Raw genomic sequence first — 16,427 nt, 5'->3', positions numbered from 1 at the left:
TTAACACCCACATTGGATAAATTATTCCCTATTTGAGAACTTGACTCCTTAACATCAACGTGTAAAGTTATCTCGCTGAACTAGTCTGCTTTGATACTTTTCTCAAAATAAAATCCAACAGCTTCTCCCGAAAGAACATTGTACAGTAAAGAGAATTTATCACTTTCTACATTCAACAGCAATCAGCTAAGCTAATATTCCAGTACTATTAAGTTAAATCACAAGTTTCAAACTTGATGTTTTCATGAATAATTTTTTTCACAATGATCACTAATTGACTATAATAAGTATATCTACGTTTCTAGAGAAACTTTAAGTGCTGATAAGTTTTTCAAAAGTCAAGAAAAGCTATACTTAAAATGTTACTGTCATGGAAATATCGTCACAGTCATGTTTCAAAGATTGTCACTGGTGTCAATGCTATAGTTGCATGTGAAAAGTTATAAATTCTTCATGGAACCTCATGCTTCATTTACAATGTGATTTCCAGTTTCAAATAAAAAACAAAAATATGCACATAAATCAGTAATCACTTCCCATTTAAAGCGGCTTTCATATTAATTTAATATTTTTATAATTGTAAAAATTTGGTAATTTGAGTATAATCTGCAATGATAAAGTGTATTTACAAGGCATAAAATTGAGGGATCTCACAATGTTACCAATGAAATGGATAATCCATGAAGATGTGTTGAGACAATATTGACAGCTGTTGAATGTCATTTGGAATCAAGTGGAAAATATGAAATGCACCAATGTCCATAAAATGTGAATATAGTCTAAAAATATTGAGAAGAAAAAATTCTTTTGTTGAACTGTAATTCCAACATCATATTAAATGGTGTATATTATAATTATCCATTATTAATTCGAAAATTATGTGATAACATGTCTGTAAGTAGAAAAACATTGCTACCCAATAATATCTGACTTTGCAAGTTTAAAGCCTCTTATTACATATTGTAGATAAGGATTTCGAACTTAACACAAAATCATCAACGTATATTCAAAGCCAAGGAAACAGACAGAAAGAACAAGATTGTCAGGAAAGCTGGTATTATTGTGAGTCAAAATGTCAAGTGTCAGGTGTCTACTTAAAAATCATACCTGCAGCTTTGGCCAAGAAGGGTACAGGACAGTTGGCCAGAAGAAATGAGCATGGAAAGGAAAAATTTTAATTATTTAAATTAATGAAAAGTTACAAACATCACAAAAGACTTTAGGGTTAGCAAATCAATACATCAATTCAAGCTCACAGTAAGATGCAAAGTATACAAACTGAATGCATTCATAGAACACAACTTTCAAGGAAATTCAGTGGAGATACATACTCTGTAACCATAAAATAAATTTCATTAAATACTTGAAACTGTTCCATGAATAAGGATTCAAGACATGATATTTATTACAGCAGCCTGACATTCAAACTAGGAAAGCAATAAACAGCCTCATTATTAAAAGTAAAGTTATGAGTCATATGAGAAAAGAATAATTATCCAGAAATCTTTGAAACAAAAAATATCCAAAAACCTACCAAGTGAAACTGTGTCCAAATCAAGCGATTTGCGATGCTGGTGAAGTCTTCTCTTGAGCTCAGATCGGCGTTCTTCTTTCTCATTTTCTTTGAACCAAGATTCTATCTTCTGACGCCAGTTTTTACTGGAAAAGCAGATAGGCATTAGTCAATTTACTTACTCCTAGCGCCGACAATGTTTTCATTTTAAGGTAAAGCATAAATCTCAAAGGGTAATCACTCATCACCAAAAAAAATAAATCATACAAAAAGCAATCAAACTTCATTTAGGTTTTCCTTCCTGCTATGAGAGAAATCCACTTATCATGAATATATTTCATTAATGTGTACAATAAAAAAAACATTTAGATATTTAAGGATATGCTTTAGGATAAATGAACTTTTAAAAGTTGACTTCATAATTTTCTTGAAAGGATATATGATATTAAAATTACGAGATCTGTAGGTACTGTGGACCCTCCATCATAATAAAAATTTGATTAACTCTAATTTAAGCTCTAGCTAAAAAGCCATTGATCCACCACCATATGACAGAATTTTTATAGCATACCTTGGGTGTGTCTGATACCACATATATAGGTAAAATTATTTAAATACTGTTGAATATTGATTTCATCTTATAATTCTATAAGTAAATGTCAATGGTTCATTTTTAGGCTAAATGTCTTTCATTGCTCAACTAAAGGATCAACTTTAGACAAGTATGTTTGAACGGTATTGTTTGGCGATTTAAAAATTATCTTTTAGGCTAAGTCGATTCAAAAATACTGAAAGACCAAAAAATGTGTCTAAAGTGACTAAATTTTAAGTTTTGTTAGATTTGATGCCCTGAAGAACTAGCCCAGTTAAAATTTGGAGTTCACTGATTTTGGCCATAATGGGCTTGGTTAACACGAAAAATGTCTGCTAATTAAGACAAGGCTCATCTATTTCCGCAGTGGCTAGGAACAAGTCCTTTAGTATCTTGGACAAAATTAACACAAAGCAAGTCCTACTGGAAAATGGTCTTTTGGCGCTGGTTAAAGAAGTTGACATAGATTCTGTTTCTGTGGCTGACCCACACCTTATGCCAGTAATTGTTACCCAAAAAGACCTTTTCAGCAGTATCTTAAAAGTTAACGACAATGGACACCTGATGATCTGCAAGGACAGAGTATATGAACAGTCTCCAGAGTAATTCTCAAGCACATTTTTAATGAAGACAACAGTATTCCTTAGAAGCTTAGGAATTTTTTTTATACCCAATAAATCTGTGTAGTACCGTAGTAGGGTCTTTACGTCTTCTATATGTGGCACACCATGACTGGTATTTGTATACCAAGAATTAATTTTTTTTTATACAAAACTTGTAACAAAAATTGTCAAGAATTTCCTACGTGTATTAACCACAGTTTAATATTTTTGCAATGCTGAATCAATTCCCTCTTTGTATATACCTTTTGTTTTGATATATTTTTCAAACTACTAAGGTTTCCGTACATATTTCTCTACAAAAATGATTTCTTTGCATTCCAAGAGACCCCACAACAATAGTGAGCTAAGTAATTATTTCATCATATTTTAAGAAATGCCATTTCAGAGGAAAAAATAATTCGCGTTGATGAAGTAAGGCAGAACTGCACATAAAAAGAAGTATGCTACCAAGGATTGTCATCTTTCAAAATTGTAATGATAACCTTTAGTGAGTGATTAAAAGAAATTAGTTTGTAAAAGTCTAACCTTGGCCTATGTTGATCCGGTAACTCAGGCTTATGATCTGGATTTGTGGACGGAGATGCTGGACGTTCCCTCTCACATGATGACTCTGAAGCCAAGAGGCTTGGGCGATTTCTACCCCCTCCGCGGGCTCTCCTTGCAAATGACCGATCAAGAGAACCATAACCTTCTGCTGGTAAAAAAAATCAGTGGCTGAGTTAATTGTAAACAAACAAATAAAACCATGGATTTTTCTAATACATAACTGCAAAACAGATATATGTATTCTTTTAAACTTACCCATTCCAGTCCAAGATTTCCTCTCTCTTGATCCATCATGTCCAGCTGTATGAAGGTAATCCATAAGCTCGTGATCATTTTCTTCAGAAGGGACTCTTGACCTTCTTCTGCGAAGGCTACCATTTGGTGTTACATCTTTTGTAGGGTTAAAAAAAAGGGTGGGACATTTAGTAGACATGTTCTTAGCAATGCTTCCTCCTATATATTATACAGTTTATATTCACAGCTCCTATTAACAAGGATGCTTGAGACAATGTTCCATAATGCTGTTCATCTTCTCTTACCTGGTGAATTATCATTAACGAAGCTGTCTCCCTGCGGTCCAGTTGGGCCAGAAAATGATCCCATGCGGCGTCTGTTTAGTCGTGGAGAGTTACAGGCAGATGGCTCGTCTTCAGATGTCATTCCTCCATTCTGACTGGCATCATTCTTCTTGCCTTTTTTGCTCTGAGGAAAAGATAACAAGAAAATCACTTACAGTGCAGGAAGCCTAAAACTCCATTAGCTCCTCAACTAATGTGCTCTATTAAAAATATTTTTATCACAACATTGTAACATCTTTAAATAAATCTACATAAATTACTCTTGTGATGCCAGAAAAATGATACTATACTGTAGAACTAAATGAATAAACAGTGGCATGAATAACATGCATCTTTTATGACAGTCATTGTCTACAAACATCTTTCATCCAACGTTAGTTTTAGCGATAAACGACATCTGAAAACTGCATTCTCCAACATTCAAACAAACAGAATCTTCTGCAAGTCCTTCACTTTAAATCTTGAAAGGCAATAAAAGACCAATGAAATTCTTAAGCTAATGGCAATTGAGAGTTGGTGCCTCAGAGTATATGTGAAAACTCAAGATGATCTTGAATATCTTACTTTATTTATAGCCATTTCTGCATATTTCCTCTGTGTGAAGCCTGAGCGGATGTCAGACAGGAGATTCTCCACAATGTTGACTTCAGATTCTGAACCACTGTATGAACCAGGTCGTGGTTGTCCCCCTCCTGTTAAGATAATAATTAATATAACAATACACAAAAGCATGGATATTGCTTAATATCTAAGGGACAAAATTATGTAATAAAATCACTGCAAGACAACAAGAATTAATGATAAGAAAAATTTTACAAACTGCCCATTCATTAAAATAAAAACTGACTTTTCTGAGCTACTAATGGACTGTAAGCAATAAGAATAAACTAAATGACAGAAAAGTACAGAAAAATGGTAAAAAAAAATTAAACTGACTTATGGGAACATATATTAATGATCTGGAAACAGGTTAAGAAAATTTCCGTTACTCAGCATTAAAAACTCCTATGAACAATATGAGCAGATCTTTTACCGTGTTTAAAGTTTATGAAACATGATCAGCTAATACTACGCTTCAATTCTGGAAGAAAACGGCCAAAAAACAAAACCATGCCATGAAAAGACTGGAATTAGGCATAAAATATGATACAAGCACAATATATATATATATATATATATATATATATATATATTATATATATATAATATATATATATATTATATATATATTATTATATATATATATATATAAAATTAATTACTTTCACTCCTTTACTTCCGAAACGTACCACACAATAGAAGCAGTGGAAAAAATTAATCTGCTTGGAATATCATCCCCATTTGAAATTCTGGCTACTGTTCAACATCACCTGGCAATCTTGGTTAATGACAAAGCCAATAAGAGATGCATCATTAAGAACCCACCATTATATCCTCCCAATATATTTACATCTTTCACTAAAACATTTCCTGTCCTTAACTTACTTGACCAAGAGAGAATGTGAATAAGGGAAATGAAGTTATTTGTCACAGAAATACAGTATACTTTATTTATTATATGAAGTGTAATTTATAACCAGAATAAATAGTAAGACTACGTAATGTAAGCATATTTTGGGGAGGGTGAAAATCACTTCACAGGCCTGTACCGAGAGGAGGGTTGGGGGTCGAACGACCCTCCCCAAAAATTTCTGGAAGTCCATATTTTTTGTGACTGTCCTTTTCATTGAACTGTACTTACAAAGTAATAAATAATTATTGTTTTTTATTAAGTCAAAATATGTAACATAATCACAAATAAATATGCATGTTATTATTAACATAGTAAATGAATCAATCAATAAAACTGAAGAGATAATCTTGAATTTCCGAGCAAACTTTCAACATTATAACTGTCAACCAAAGCCAGTACTTTGAATAATATCTTATCGAGTAGAAGGGCATAGACCACACAGGTACCTAATTTTTCTTCTTAATATAACTAAAATAGCATTTTCAAGTATTTCATCTTGTATATACTACCTATATATGCAATGACATTTGTAGAAGAAAAGGTTCAGTTTTGGGAAAAACGAACCCCCCCCTAAAAAGAAACCCTCTGTACAGGCCTGCTTCACGAGGGCAAAATCTCAAGAGCAAACAGTATTTGTTTCTAATTTTGCTTAAAAAATTACCTCTGAGTGATATAGCAAAATATTCATGAAGCTGTTGGAACTCTTTCCTCAAAATATTTTACTACCTTACCAAACTTATCTCGCAGACTCATATATCACTGCATGAAAAGCAATTCTTATTTTTTATACGCACCTTGAGATGATGGTCGACGTTTGACAGCATTTTCTTCGCGCATTCTTCTCCTGATCTCTGCCTGCTCCTCCTGCTGTCTCCTCCTCTCATTTTCAGCATGGCTTGCTTAAACCTGTAAAAATAATATGACAGAGAGATGTAGCATCTGTGACAGGTTTCGGAAGACAAACCTTGGACTCATCATTGACCTGCTCTTAACATTCATGGCTCGATCATTTCAAGTGACTAGAGGCTCATGAAGCTTTTTCAAGTTTTTTTTTTCTTCCTAAAACTTACTTTCGAGCAGGAAGTTAGATCTCCCACTCTTTTAATTCTTTGCACGTCTCATTTTCTATAATTTTGACTATATATATATATATATATATATATATATATATATATACACACACACACACACACACATATATATATATATATATATATATATATCACTATATACACACATTTCTGACTTAATTCAACATTGAACTCCAGTCTCTTAAATGGAAGTGTCAGGACGGTAACAACTGATCCACACAAGTCATCAGAGGAGTTGGAACTTGAGTACTTCTGTAACTGAGTTTTTTTTTTTTATGGGCAAGCTGCTGCTTAACACGCTAGGGGCACTGGATTTTACAAAGGAGTCAGTTTAAATAACAAATTTGCCCTAAGATCCAGAATATATGTCTGAAGTTTCGCCTATCTCTCTCTTCGATGTATCATTGTAGTTTTGCTCATTTCTGACTTTTTCCCGTTTCCTTTTTTCCTCGATATTCTGTAGACCATGTTTTAGTCTATCGTTCCTGCTGTGCGTATGTATGTCCTTTATACATCTTCCCAGTAAGCTGACTCTAAGTTAGTGAAAGGTGCAGGAGTATTTTATTACAATATTTCAAAGGGGGTTGAGAAAGACCTTAAGACCATCGAAGAATCCATTCATATACTGCCTACATTATAAGAAAAAATACCACTACGGGCTCTCTCTCTCTCTCTCTCTCTCTCTCTCTCTCTCTCTCTCTCTCTCTCTCTCTCTCTCTCTCTCTCTCTCTCTCTCGTGCCTGTTAATTGAAGTCAGGAAAAAGCAAATAAAGTGTGTTTGCTGAACATGATTTTACGATTGTATTCTTAAGTTTAATTTGTCTTCCATTCTCTATCTCTCTCTCTGGTTAGTGATCTATATAAAAAAAAACAATAAATAAATCTATCAGTTACCTCGTGCAGAAGTTGTAGAGTATCTTGAAACACTCTTCAATCTTGAAGGTGTTGGGGTCTTCACAGAGGTATTCGGCAACTTCGACCTTTACTTTTGCTACTTCTGCAATTCCTTCATTGAGGGAATTGAGTTCAGCTGCTGCCACCTGGTGAATTATACCGAATGAGAAATCATTAACAAGTCATGAATTATTACTAAGATATTCGTTGTTCTCTTTTACATGATCTTCCAACTCAGGATTTCTGCCTAATTATGATTTTTTAACAAAAGTTCCAACAATCGGATATTTTCTGAATGTTGAAGGACAACACAAAGGTAGTTTTGTGCTTCTTTTGCTGATGCTCTTCAAATTCACCCTAATTCCTTACAACTAAATATGGTGATTATCACTTATAACAAAGCTTCATGAATATGGAAGCACTTAAAAGCTCATTAACTTGATTAAAATACAAAATGTTCGGAGAAAACCCAACTAGTAAACAAATTTAATTACATAACAAGAATAACAACAGTTCATAAATAAATGATAACTAAAAAGAACAGTAGATATGTAAGCGTTAATCCTAGCACACTTTCTACAGTAGAAGTAATGAATAGCGCGTATCAGGAAACATTTGAATTTGATTTTTGCACATAAAACCAATATGACATCAGTGAACCAAAACAAATCAGTTCAAGATGCCAATAAGGAACCACAAAAATATCCCTACCTTTAAGAAATCTCCTATCTGGTCGATGATATCCTTTGGTGTGTTTGGGTGGCTGAGCTGGGTTGACAGTTTGGCGATGCGGGCATCTAACTGATTCTTCTCCATTACCAGCTGATCCAGTGTGTTCCTGAAAACACGGTGATTGTGAAGACAATGCCAAGAATCATCTGCTGTGTGTTACTATAAAGTTACTGGTATACACTAGGTTAAGGGCAAAAATTATGTTTAAATGTAGTTTAAATATTCATTAACTAGATATAAAATCATTTTTGAGAGAGAGAGAACGAGAGACTCTCTCTCTCTCTCTCTCTCTCTCTCTCTCTTCTTTTGCGAGCCTGACAATGATTAAAAAAAGTCCAGCCAGCATATAATGTTTTCGGTTTAGTTTCTTCAACGTATAGTGTATTTCTGAGTCGCGTGTATGGATGGCTGAAAGCAGGTTAGAGACTGCAGTATGTTAAGTCCCCCGGATTAAGTTTCCTCATATATATTATTCCAAATATGCGAAAAGTGTTTGAACTGACACTTTCACAATTGCGATGTGCATACCCTTTGCAAGCTGGGTTCAAAGATAGGAACCTAAGCGAACATATATTTTTTCTCTCTGCTGAACTGCTATATCATCTTTATCATAACAATTTCCACATATTTTTAGCACTGGGGCCAAATGGTGTATTCAGTTGATTTATCTGAATATTGAGGACTTTAACAGGTTTTTGTCTGTATTTATATCATATTTAAATTACCGGTATTACAGAAATTTCGAAAAGTTCCTTGGTTTCCACAATAATATTCTGTATGTATGTACATTTACTTATAATGAGTAATTCTATGTTTCTGGTTGACTGAGTAGTAGGTAGCAATTGTTAACCAAGTCTTCCTGTTGGTTCCAGCTTACCCTTCAATGTTATTAGCAGCGGGCATATGATGGACGAGAAAAGATTTGTATATAGTTACATGAACCTCTTTTCTCCTTAGGTGTTTTCCACAACTGACCCTCTCCATTTTACTTTATTCTTTTCCTCATTTATCATTAACGTTGAAAACTGACAAAGTGTAGACTGTAGAGGGTGCCTAACCCACTACAAGGACCAAAATCCAGGTCTGCGTGCATTTCGCATTTCCTTATATGATTTCTGGGCTGTTATTTTACAATAAATGCAGGTATAATCTTACTTATTTCTCTCTTACATTTTATAATGTCCTTATAATTCCTCGATGTAGGCCTACCTATCTTTAATAATTACAAAATAACAAACAAATAAATATACAACATATATAATGCAATACAATATATTTATATATACTGGATGAAGACTGCCTGAATCATTATGTGAACGAACGTCAGATCGTATCCGCATGGAAACATAAGGAGCATCACCATCCCTGTAGATCATAATCATTCCAGTATACAACACAGAAGCATTACTAATTCATAGCACACGGCTACGTGCAGCTCAGCTCAGCTCAGCTCAGCTCATCCCCACCCCCCCCCTCCTCCTCCTCGAGAGCGCGCGCACGCACACACACACACACACACAACGGACCCTCTAGCTTGACCATTCTGACGTGACCCTTCTTGTCGCTCCCTAAACTCACCTACTGTGCTCCTTGTCATCATCATGAAGAATAATAAGTTTTGAAGAGGCTACTAACATGTTTTTTTTTTGTTGCTGAGTTTTAGAACTACACCGTTGTCGAGTCATTAGCATTTTGCAGCTTCCTCTGATTTGCAACAGCATGTGCGCGCCGATGAGGAAGCGTTAATAAATCTAAAAAAATTTTCTTAATTCATGATCAGCACGAGTGACTACTAAAATAACGTTAACTAACCTCATTACTCAACAACCAATTTTCACATTAGCTTGGGAAATGTTAAAATGAAAGGTTCTACCGTTCCACTTTGCGCAAGACGCTGCTGTCAAATGAAATGATTTTACCAACACACCAAATTCATAAAGTGTGAAGGTTGTAGTATTTGCCCTTTACAAGCAGTTTGGTTCAGTAGCAGCTAATCATAACAACACCTTTTGGTCGTATTTCCCTTCCCACCCCCCAAAAAAATGTTACATAAGAACGGTTCCGTTTTGTAGGTTGATTCATGTTTGATTTCCATAAACTAAACTTGAGAAAATCTTATGGGTGAAGTTCCGTTATCTAAATTTTACCGGGTATGAAACCCGTCACTTCGAAACCGCCCCCCCCTTTTTTTAGAACTTTAAATAGTAAAACTAGAGCTATATCTGCTCTGAAAACTAACATATCCGTAAATTCAAATGTTATTTCAGAACGAGAAAAAAATAATCGAGTAAATGTATGTAGTACTGGATGCTCTTTCCCCGAGCTCCTTTTCATACATTTATGAACAATCGATCGCACAACTGATTACACAAAACTGCATAAAATCATCCTCTACAAAAAGCCCTTGACGGAAAAGAGACGGACTTACCAGTCCAACTTCAGATGTACCAAAAAGTACATTCTTTACCCATAGCAGAAGCTTTTAACAGGTTCAGATCCTTAATGGTCTCAAGATTCCCTTGTCCATCAACGATTAGTCACGGTGCTTATAGCTCAAGAGTTGCCATGGATCATTACTCGAGCTGTTTCTTCACACACGCTATTCTAACCAAACAGAAAACGGAGTTCATTCTGTCTGCAGAAGCTAACCTTTCCACCGTTATCAACAAGTTTATACGAGTTCTCATTTTTTCATCTACAAAATTTGAATGGTTCAGAATACCCCAAGCTTTTAACATTAATTGACCATGATGCCATATTGCAAAATCACCCAGTTCGTCGGAAATTATTAACAGCATGAGTGCACTGTCTCCCGTTTTCTTTGGAGATCTCAATAATGGTTCACGTTGAGAGTATAGTTACATGTTAAGATGGTCTTCACCGAGTATGAAGTCTATTTCTTGCTATTACTGATATTCCCCAAAGAAAACAGTAGTAAAGAGGATCCTTTTGAAATAAAATATTGCATTCTATTAGTTCGATTTACCTAGCCCTGGTTATTCATTAAATAAATATGCCGATTTTATAGTCACGAAGGAAACGACTGAAATGAAGATGCACGTTATTGTCATGAAAATAACTGATCACAAACATTAACTTAATTTTTCATACGCTTAAAAGAAATAAGAGGTATGTATGACTAGGGTGGAGCGGGACTGACAAAGTGAGCAATTACGATGGCTCTAGTCTCTGTTTATCTTTTTCCTTTAGTGATTTGCCGTTATTGCCAATACTCTCTCAGCAGGGTGTCAGACAATTTTTTCTAATCCACATAAACATTATATATATATATATATATATATATATATATATATATATATATATATATATATATATAAATTTCTAACTCACATAAGGATCAAACCCAGGAATTTCAATTGAAAGACAAGGTAGCTGCCAACCATTCCACACAAGTCATAAAGGAAGTTGGGGAAAACAGGCTGGTACGCAAGGCAGTTAGCCTGCCTAGATAAAACCTTACTATACAGGAACAGTATACTTAGGTTCCAACTTCTTTTATTGACTTGTGTGTTTGCTTGGCAGCGATCTTGTCTTTCATTTGCAAGATCTGATTTAAGTCAGAAATTTAACTCTGTTCCACACATGATTGTGTGTTGACTATTTATATATATATATGATATAATACTTATATATATATATATATATATAATATTAATCTATATATACTATATATCTATATATATATATATATATATATATATATATATATATATGTAAACATATACATATTAAAACTGGAGCGTGTGTAATAACGCAAAATATTTATATGATTATGGGCAATGAAAAAAAGAACATGCACAACTTTGCACCGATCCTTTAGCAGAAAGTATAAACGTGAAAATATTATCAACATTACTGAAACTATACTGGTCATGAAATAATGCAATCCAGGTCCTGCTGGTTACCATAAAGTAAATGTAAGCTGTGATGACCCGTTGGTTAAACTTCCAGTGGCCAACTGAGATTTGGGATTCCCCACTGAGAATAAATTTTCTAGGTAAGAGAACACTCAAATTCTCCGCTTAGTCACTGTGGCTTCGATAACTACAGTGGGTTCAGTAATGGCTTCGAGGCTCGCAAATACGTATCAAAAACTTTGCCCTGCAAATCTGTAAAGCTTTTTTTTATATCCTTTCAGGCGATTTCAATATTGAAACGAGGTTCAACATAATCTCTTGGACTTAATGTGAGAAATATATATATATATATATATATATATATATATATATATATATATATATATATATATATATATATATATATATATGTGTGTGTGTGTGTGTGTGTGTAAATATAGAAATAATCAGCACACCATCACGTGTAGAACAGAAATAAATTTCTGACTTACATCAGGATCGAACCCAGGTCTGATGTGAGTCAGATATATATATATATATATATATATATATATATATATATATATATATATATATATATATATATATATATATATTGATCAATTTCTCACGTTAAGTCCAAGAGATTGACTCCACTTACAGACTAACTTAGCAACGAAAATATTGCACATGATACTCACTTGGTGGCCTCTTCCAAACAGGACATCTCCTCAGGGAATTTCAGAAGGTCGGGGTCTCTCCTCTGAGTTTGCTGTATTGAATAAATGAGCAAAATCAATTAAAAAATTCACAACGAAACTCAAGAAGTATAACTGTAACCAAGACACATACACCAATATATTTTGAAATAATTATAATATTTCTTCTTATATAGTGTTCGTCGAAAAACTGTTTTGGTCAGTAATAAATAATTTCTATAAGCAATCAGATCTGATTTTAAAAACAAAAGTAAGTTAAAATGTTAGGCTAATTTTACGGTAACTCAGATATGTTATAGCGCTAATTTAACCTGAACTGCCTTTTGTTAATGCACCGTCGCGAGAAAGAAAAAAATTACTTTGTAACTATCAAAATCACTGTACATGTTCATTTACGTATAACTGAACGATAAGAATGTTAGGTTTTGCGGCACTAGATATACTTTAAATCACCCACGAGATTTTCTTATCCACCCATTATCACATCATTAATACATACATTCGTGACACGTCAGAAAAGCATCCTGGCAATCAAACTACTTTTTGAATGTTGAAAATAAAATATCTTAGTAGAACAAAATAAAACATCAGTGAAAAAAAAAAAAAAAAAAAAAAAAAAAAAAAAAAAAAAAAAAAAAAAAAAAAAAAAAAACTTAAGAAATACAATACGTTAACATTTACTACACTAACGTATTTTCAGAATAGGACTAGACTTTTCATTTTCCAAATAGCTCTAAGCAGGCTCTGATTCTAAAAGTAGAATGGCGGAGGGATCTCAGTCGTCGTGGTTAATATTTCATCTTTTAAAAGTACTAGGACACCGAGGAGGAAATTTATCAGTCTTATAAAAAACAAACTTCAAAAGGGAGCGAGTAAAGGTGTGGAGAATTGTCCAAATGGAATTCACGCACCAGACTTTGAAAGAAGGCAGGTTATGGGGATTTGGAAATTTGAGAAGGCAACAAATGATGGAACTTGAGTGTCAAACTAAGAAATCGATAAAGGTCCCAACAATCCAAAGATCGCTAATCCTGCAGATGTAGGACAGTGCAGTCTGACGGTATCAGATTATCCTTACAGCTGAACGAAATGTCCACTTTCTAAAATTATACCCCATTACATCTAAAACTTTAACTGGTGGGATATGACGAAGATGACAGCTTCACATGATTTGATCAGGTTAAGATACACAAAGGAGTAGAACTATAATCGCTGCAAATGACCAATACAAGAATAACAGAGCTATCAAACTCTCGATGCCGAATGAGTTAAATAAAAAGAAAAGGTAGTATTTTAAAAAGCCGTCGTGCTAATCATTGTAATTTATGTCATGTGTTCCTAGTACCTGATACTGGATGACCAGAAACAACAGAATTCTCGTTTAACTGCCAGATACTTTAAGTATGTATGTATGTATGTATGTGTGAATGTATGTACATGTGACATGTGTATGTGTGCGCGCGTTTGGCAAGTGAAGAAACACTCCTATAAAGGTAAAGAACACAATTCAAAACTGCACTTACCTGGACAACGTAATGGAGGAGAGTCATTCCTGGTTTGTTTGCCCTGATGTCCGTAAGCTTCTGGAGAGAAGACAGTTTCATACCCGCTGCATTGCCAGCGTATCCACCCTGTTAACAGTAATAATTATATTGGTCAATGGTTTGGTAAGCAAGCATAAAAATATCACGTATGCGTAAACAGGTTTTTCACTGACTCAAATGCTCTGCCAGATCAGTGTGTAGGGGGGAGGGGGTGGGGGGTGATATCAGCTAATAGACCTGAGTTTCTCTCTCTCTCTCTCTTTAAATTCCAGTCAAAAAGACATGACGCAGCAAGAGTTAGCGACTTAGAGAGAGAGAGAGAGAGAGAGAGAGAGAGAGAGAGAGAGAGAGAGAGAGAGAGAGAGAGAGAGAGAGAGAGAGTTGGATGAAAAGAGAATCACGAAAAGAAGGAGCGAAGAGGATATGTCTCGTGTTCGAACATCCAAGAGGAAAACGATGCATTATTCATTTTATTCATTTCGCAGCAGGGGGGCCTTTAGACCCACCATTTCCAAAAGCAGGGAAGCACTCATTCAGCTTGGAGGAGGCGATGCGCGGGGACTCACGAACGAGTTTGAAACGACGGGAGATCTTATGAAAGAAGGTAGCACGATTTGACTCGGTCCGAATATAGAGTACATTGTTTCATTCACAAACTATAGCTCTCATGGTTAGCACTTTGCTACCAATATACGATAATATCTTTCGTTTCAACAAAAGTCATTAATAGCTGAATGAATGAGTAAAGAGAGTACCATAGACATTCAGGTGATACAAACACAAGTGTGAGAATTTACAGTCAAAATGGAAACACCGAGGAAGGCGGTTATATAAGATTTTGGAAACATGCCTCGAGGGTCTTCGATTAGCTCCCTTTCGAGGGACGATTAGCTCCCTTTCGCTGGAACCTTTGGACGTAAACTGGATACACATCAAACAGCCTAATTTCAGTGGACCGATCTGTAACAATTAACAGACCTTCTTACAAAATTCCATGCACGCTGTCCCATTAAGTTTTCCCTTGATTTTGCTCATTATTAGGCGTACTTATACCACCCTGTTATAATAACGACGACTTAATCGAAATAGTGTAGTTCCGCCTCAATTACGGTGAAATTACGTTATTCCGACTAAGTCTGCTAATATCTGAAAGATGGCACACGTACGACTAAATCTTGAACTCTGGTAGGTCTCGCTCTGTTAGCTTCAACTCTTAAACAAATTAAGTCTCTCTCTCTCTCTCTCTCTCTCTCTCTCTCTCTCTCTCTCTCTCTCTCTCTCTCTCTCTCGTCAAGTCTAAATATCAAGACTGAAACTTACGCTATTGAGGAAATTGCCGGCTACAAGGACCATGTAAAGAACCTCCTGTAGGTGTGGGTTGGCAATAATGTCTCTGCCAGCGTAGATGAAGGCATTGATCGAGGGCTCGATCTGATCCATGGTGGCTTCGAACTCCTCCTTCAACAACATGGCTTCGATGCGAAGTTTGTATCTGACGGGGGGAAAAATATGGATAAGCGAATACAAGCAGTTAAATAAATAACAATATATATATATATATATATATATATATATATATATATATATATATATATATATATCCTATAACCTACCAGTGAAGGAAACCGAATCTATCGGAAATGAACCCACAATTGTCAAGAAAACACCCGTGGAAAGAGAATCTATATTTAATTGATGTTAAATTCATATTTTCTCATGCAAGCCACGGCCATTAGAAAAGAAACTTTGCAAATGAAAACGATCTGTACTTGCTGAAATATTATTAAGTTAAGTATATCTTAGTTTTATCAGAACACCGAGCTGACTAACAGCTCGCCTAGGGCTGGCCCGAAGAATTAGATATTTTTACGTAACTAGGAACCAATTGGTTATCTACCTACGGGACCTACAGCTTATTGTGGGATCCGAACCGCATTATATCGAGAAATGAATTTCTATCACTAGAAATAAATTCCTCTATTTCCACGTTGGCCGAGCCGACAATCGAACTTCGGAGAAATATAATTTAAAAAAAGGTGAGAACGCATAAGAAAAACAAGCCCAACATTTGACAACATGACTGGCCATTCTAAAAAGCTGAAGCCCCAAAGTCACAAAAACTAGAATCGCATAGAATGAGAGATTCTAGAACTAATTTATGTAGTTAACAAATGGGGATAGTACTCTCATTTGAAAAATAGACAAAAAGAAATGAGTATAACATG

General features: G+C 34.8%; 1 protein-coding gene across 1 annotated transcript in view; it reads right to left on the bottom strand.

Annotated features, from left to right (window-relative positions):
* Positions 1 to 16,427, bottom strand: part of LOC135210350 (uncharacterized) — a 242,784-nt gene that overhangs the window by 23,068 nt on the left and 203,289 nt on the right. Inside the window, 12 exon segments of the mRNA XM_064243240.1 lie at positions 1,535 to 1,659; positions 3,254 to 3,422; positions 3,530 to 3,664; positions 3,814 to 3,976; positions 4,417 to 4,541; positions 6,160 to 6,255; positions 6,258 to 6,271; positions 7,351 to 7,496; positions 8,062 to 8,188; positions 12,641 to 12,711; positions 14,182 to 14,289; positions 15,523 to 15,694. Of these exon segments, the coding sequence (XP_064099310.1) occupies positions 1,535 to 1,659; positions 3,254 to 3,422; positions 3,530 to 3,664; positions 3,814 to 3,976; positions 4,417 to 4,541; positions 6,160 to 6,255; positions 6,258 to 6,271; positions 7,351 to 7,496; positions 8,062 to 8,188; positions 12,641 to 12,711; positions 14,182 to 14,289; positions 15,523 to 15,694 (1,451 nt within the window).

Source organism: Macrobrachium nipponense, chromosome 39 (genome assembly GCF_015104395.2).
Source record: "Macrobrachium nipponense isolate FS-2020 chromosome 39, ASM1510439v2, whole genome shotgun sequence".
Taxonomy (NCBI): domain Eukaryota; kingdom Metazoa; phylum Arthropoda; class Malacostraca; order Decapoda; family Palaemonidae; genus Macrobrachium; species Macrobrachium nipponense.
Note: the sequence above shows the minus strand (reverse complement) of the source record. Positions and strands in the feature narration are given on the sequence as shown.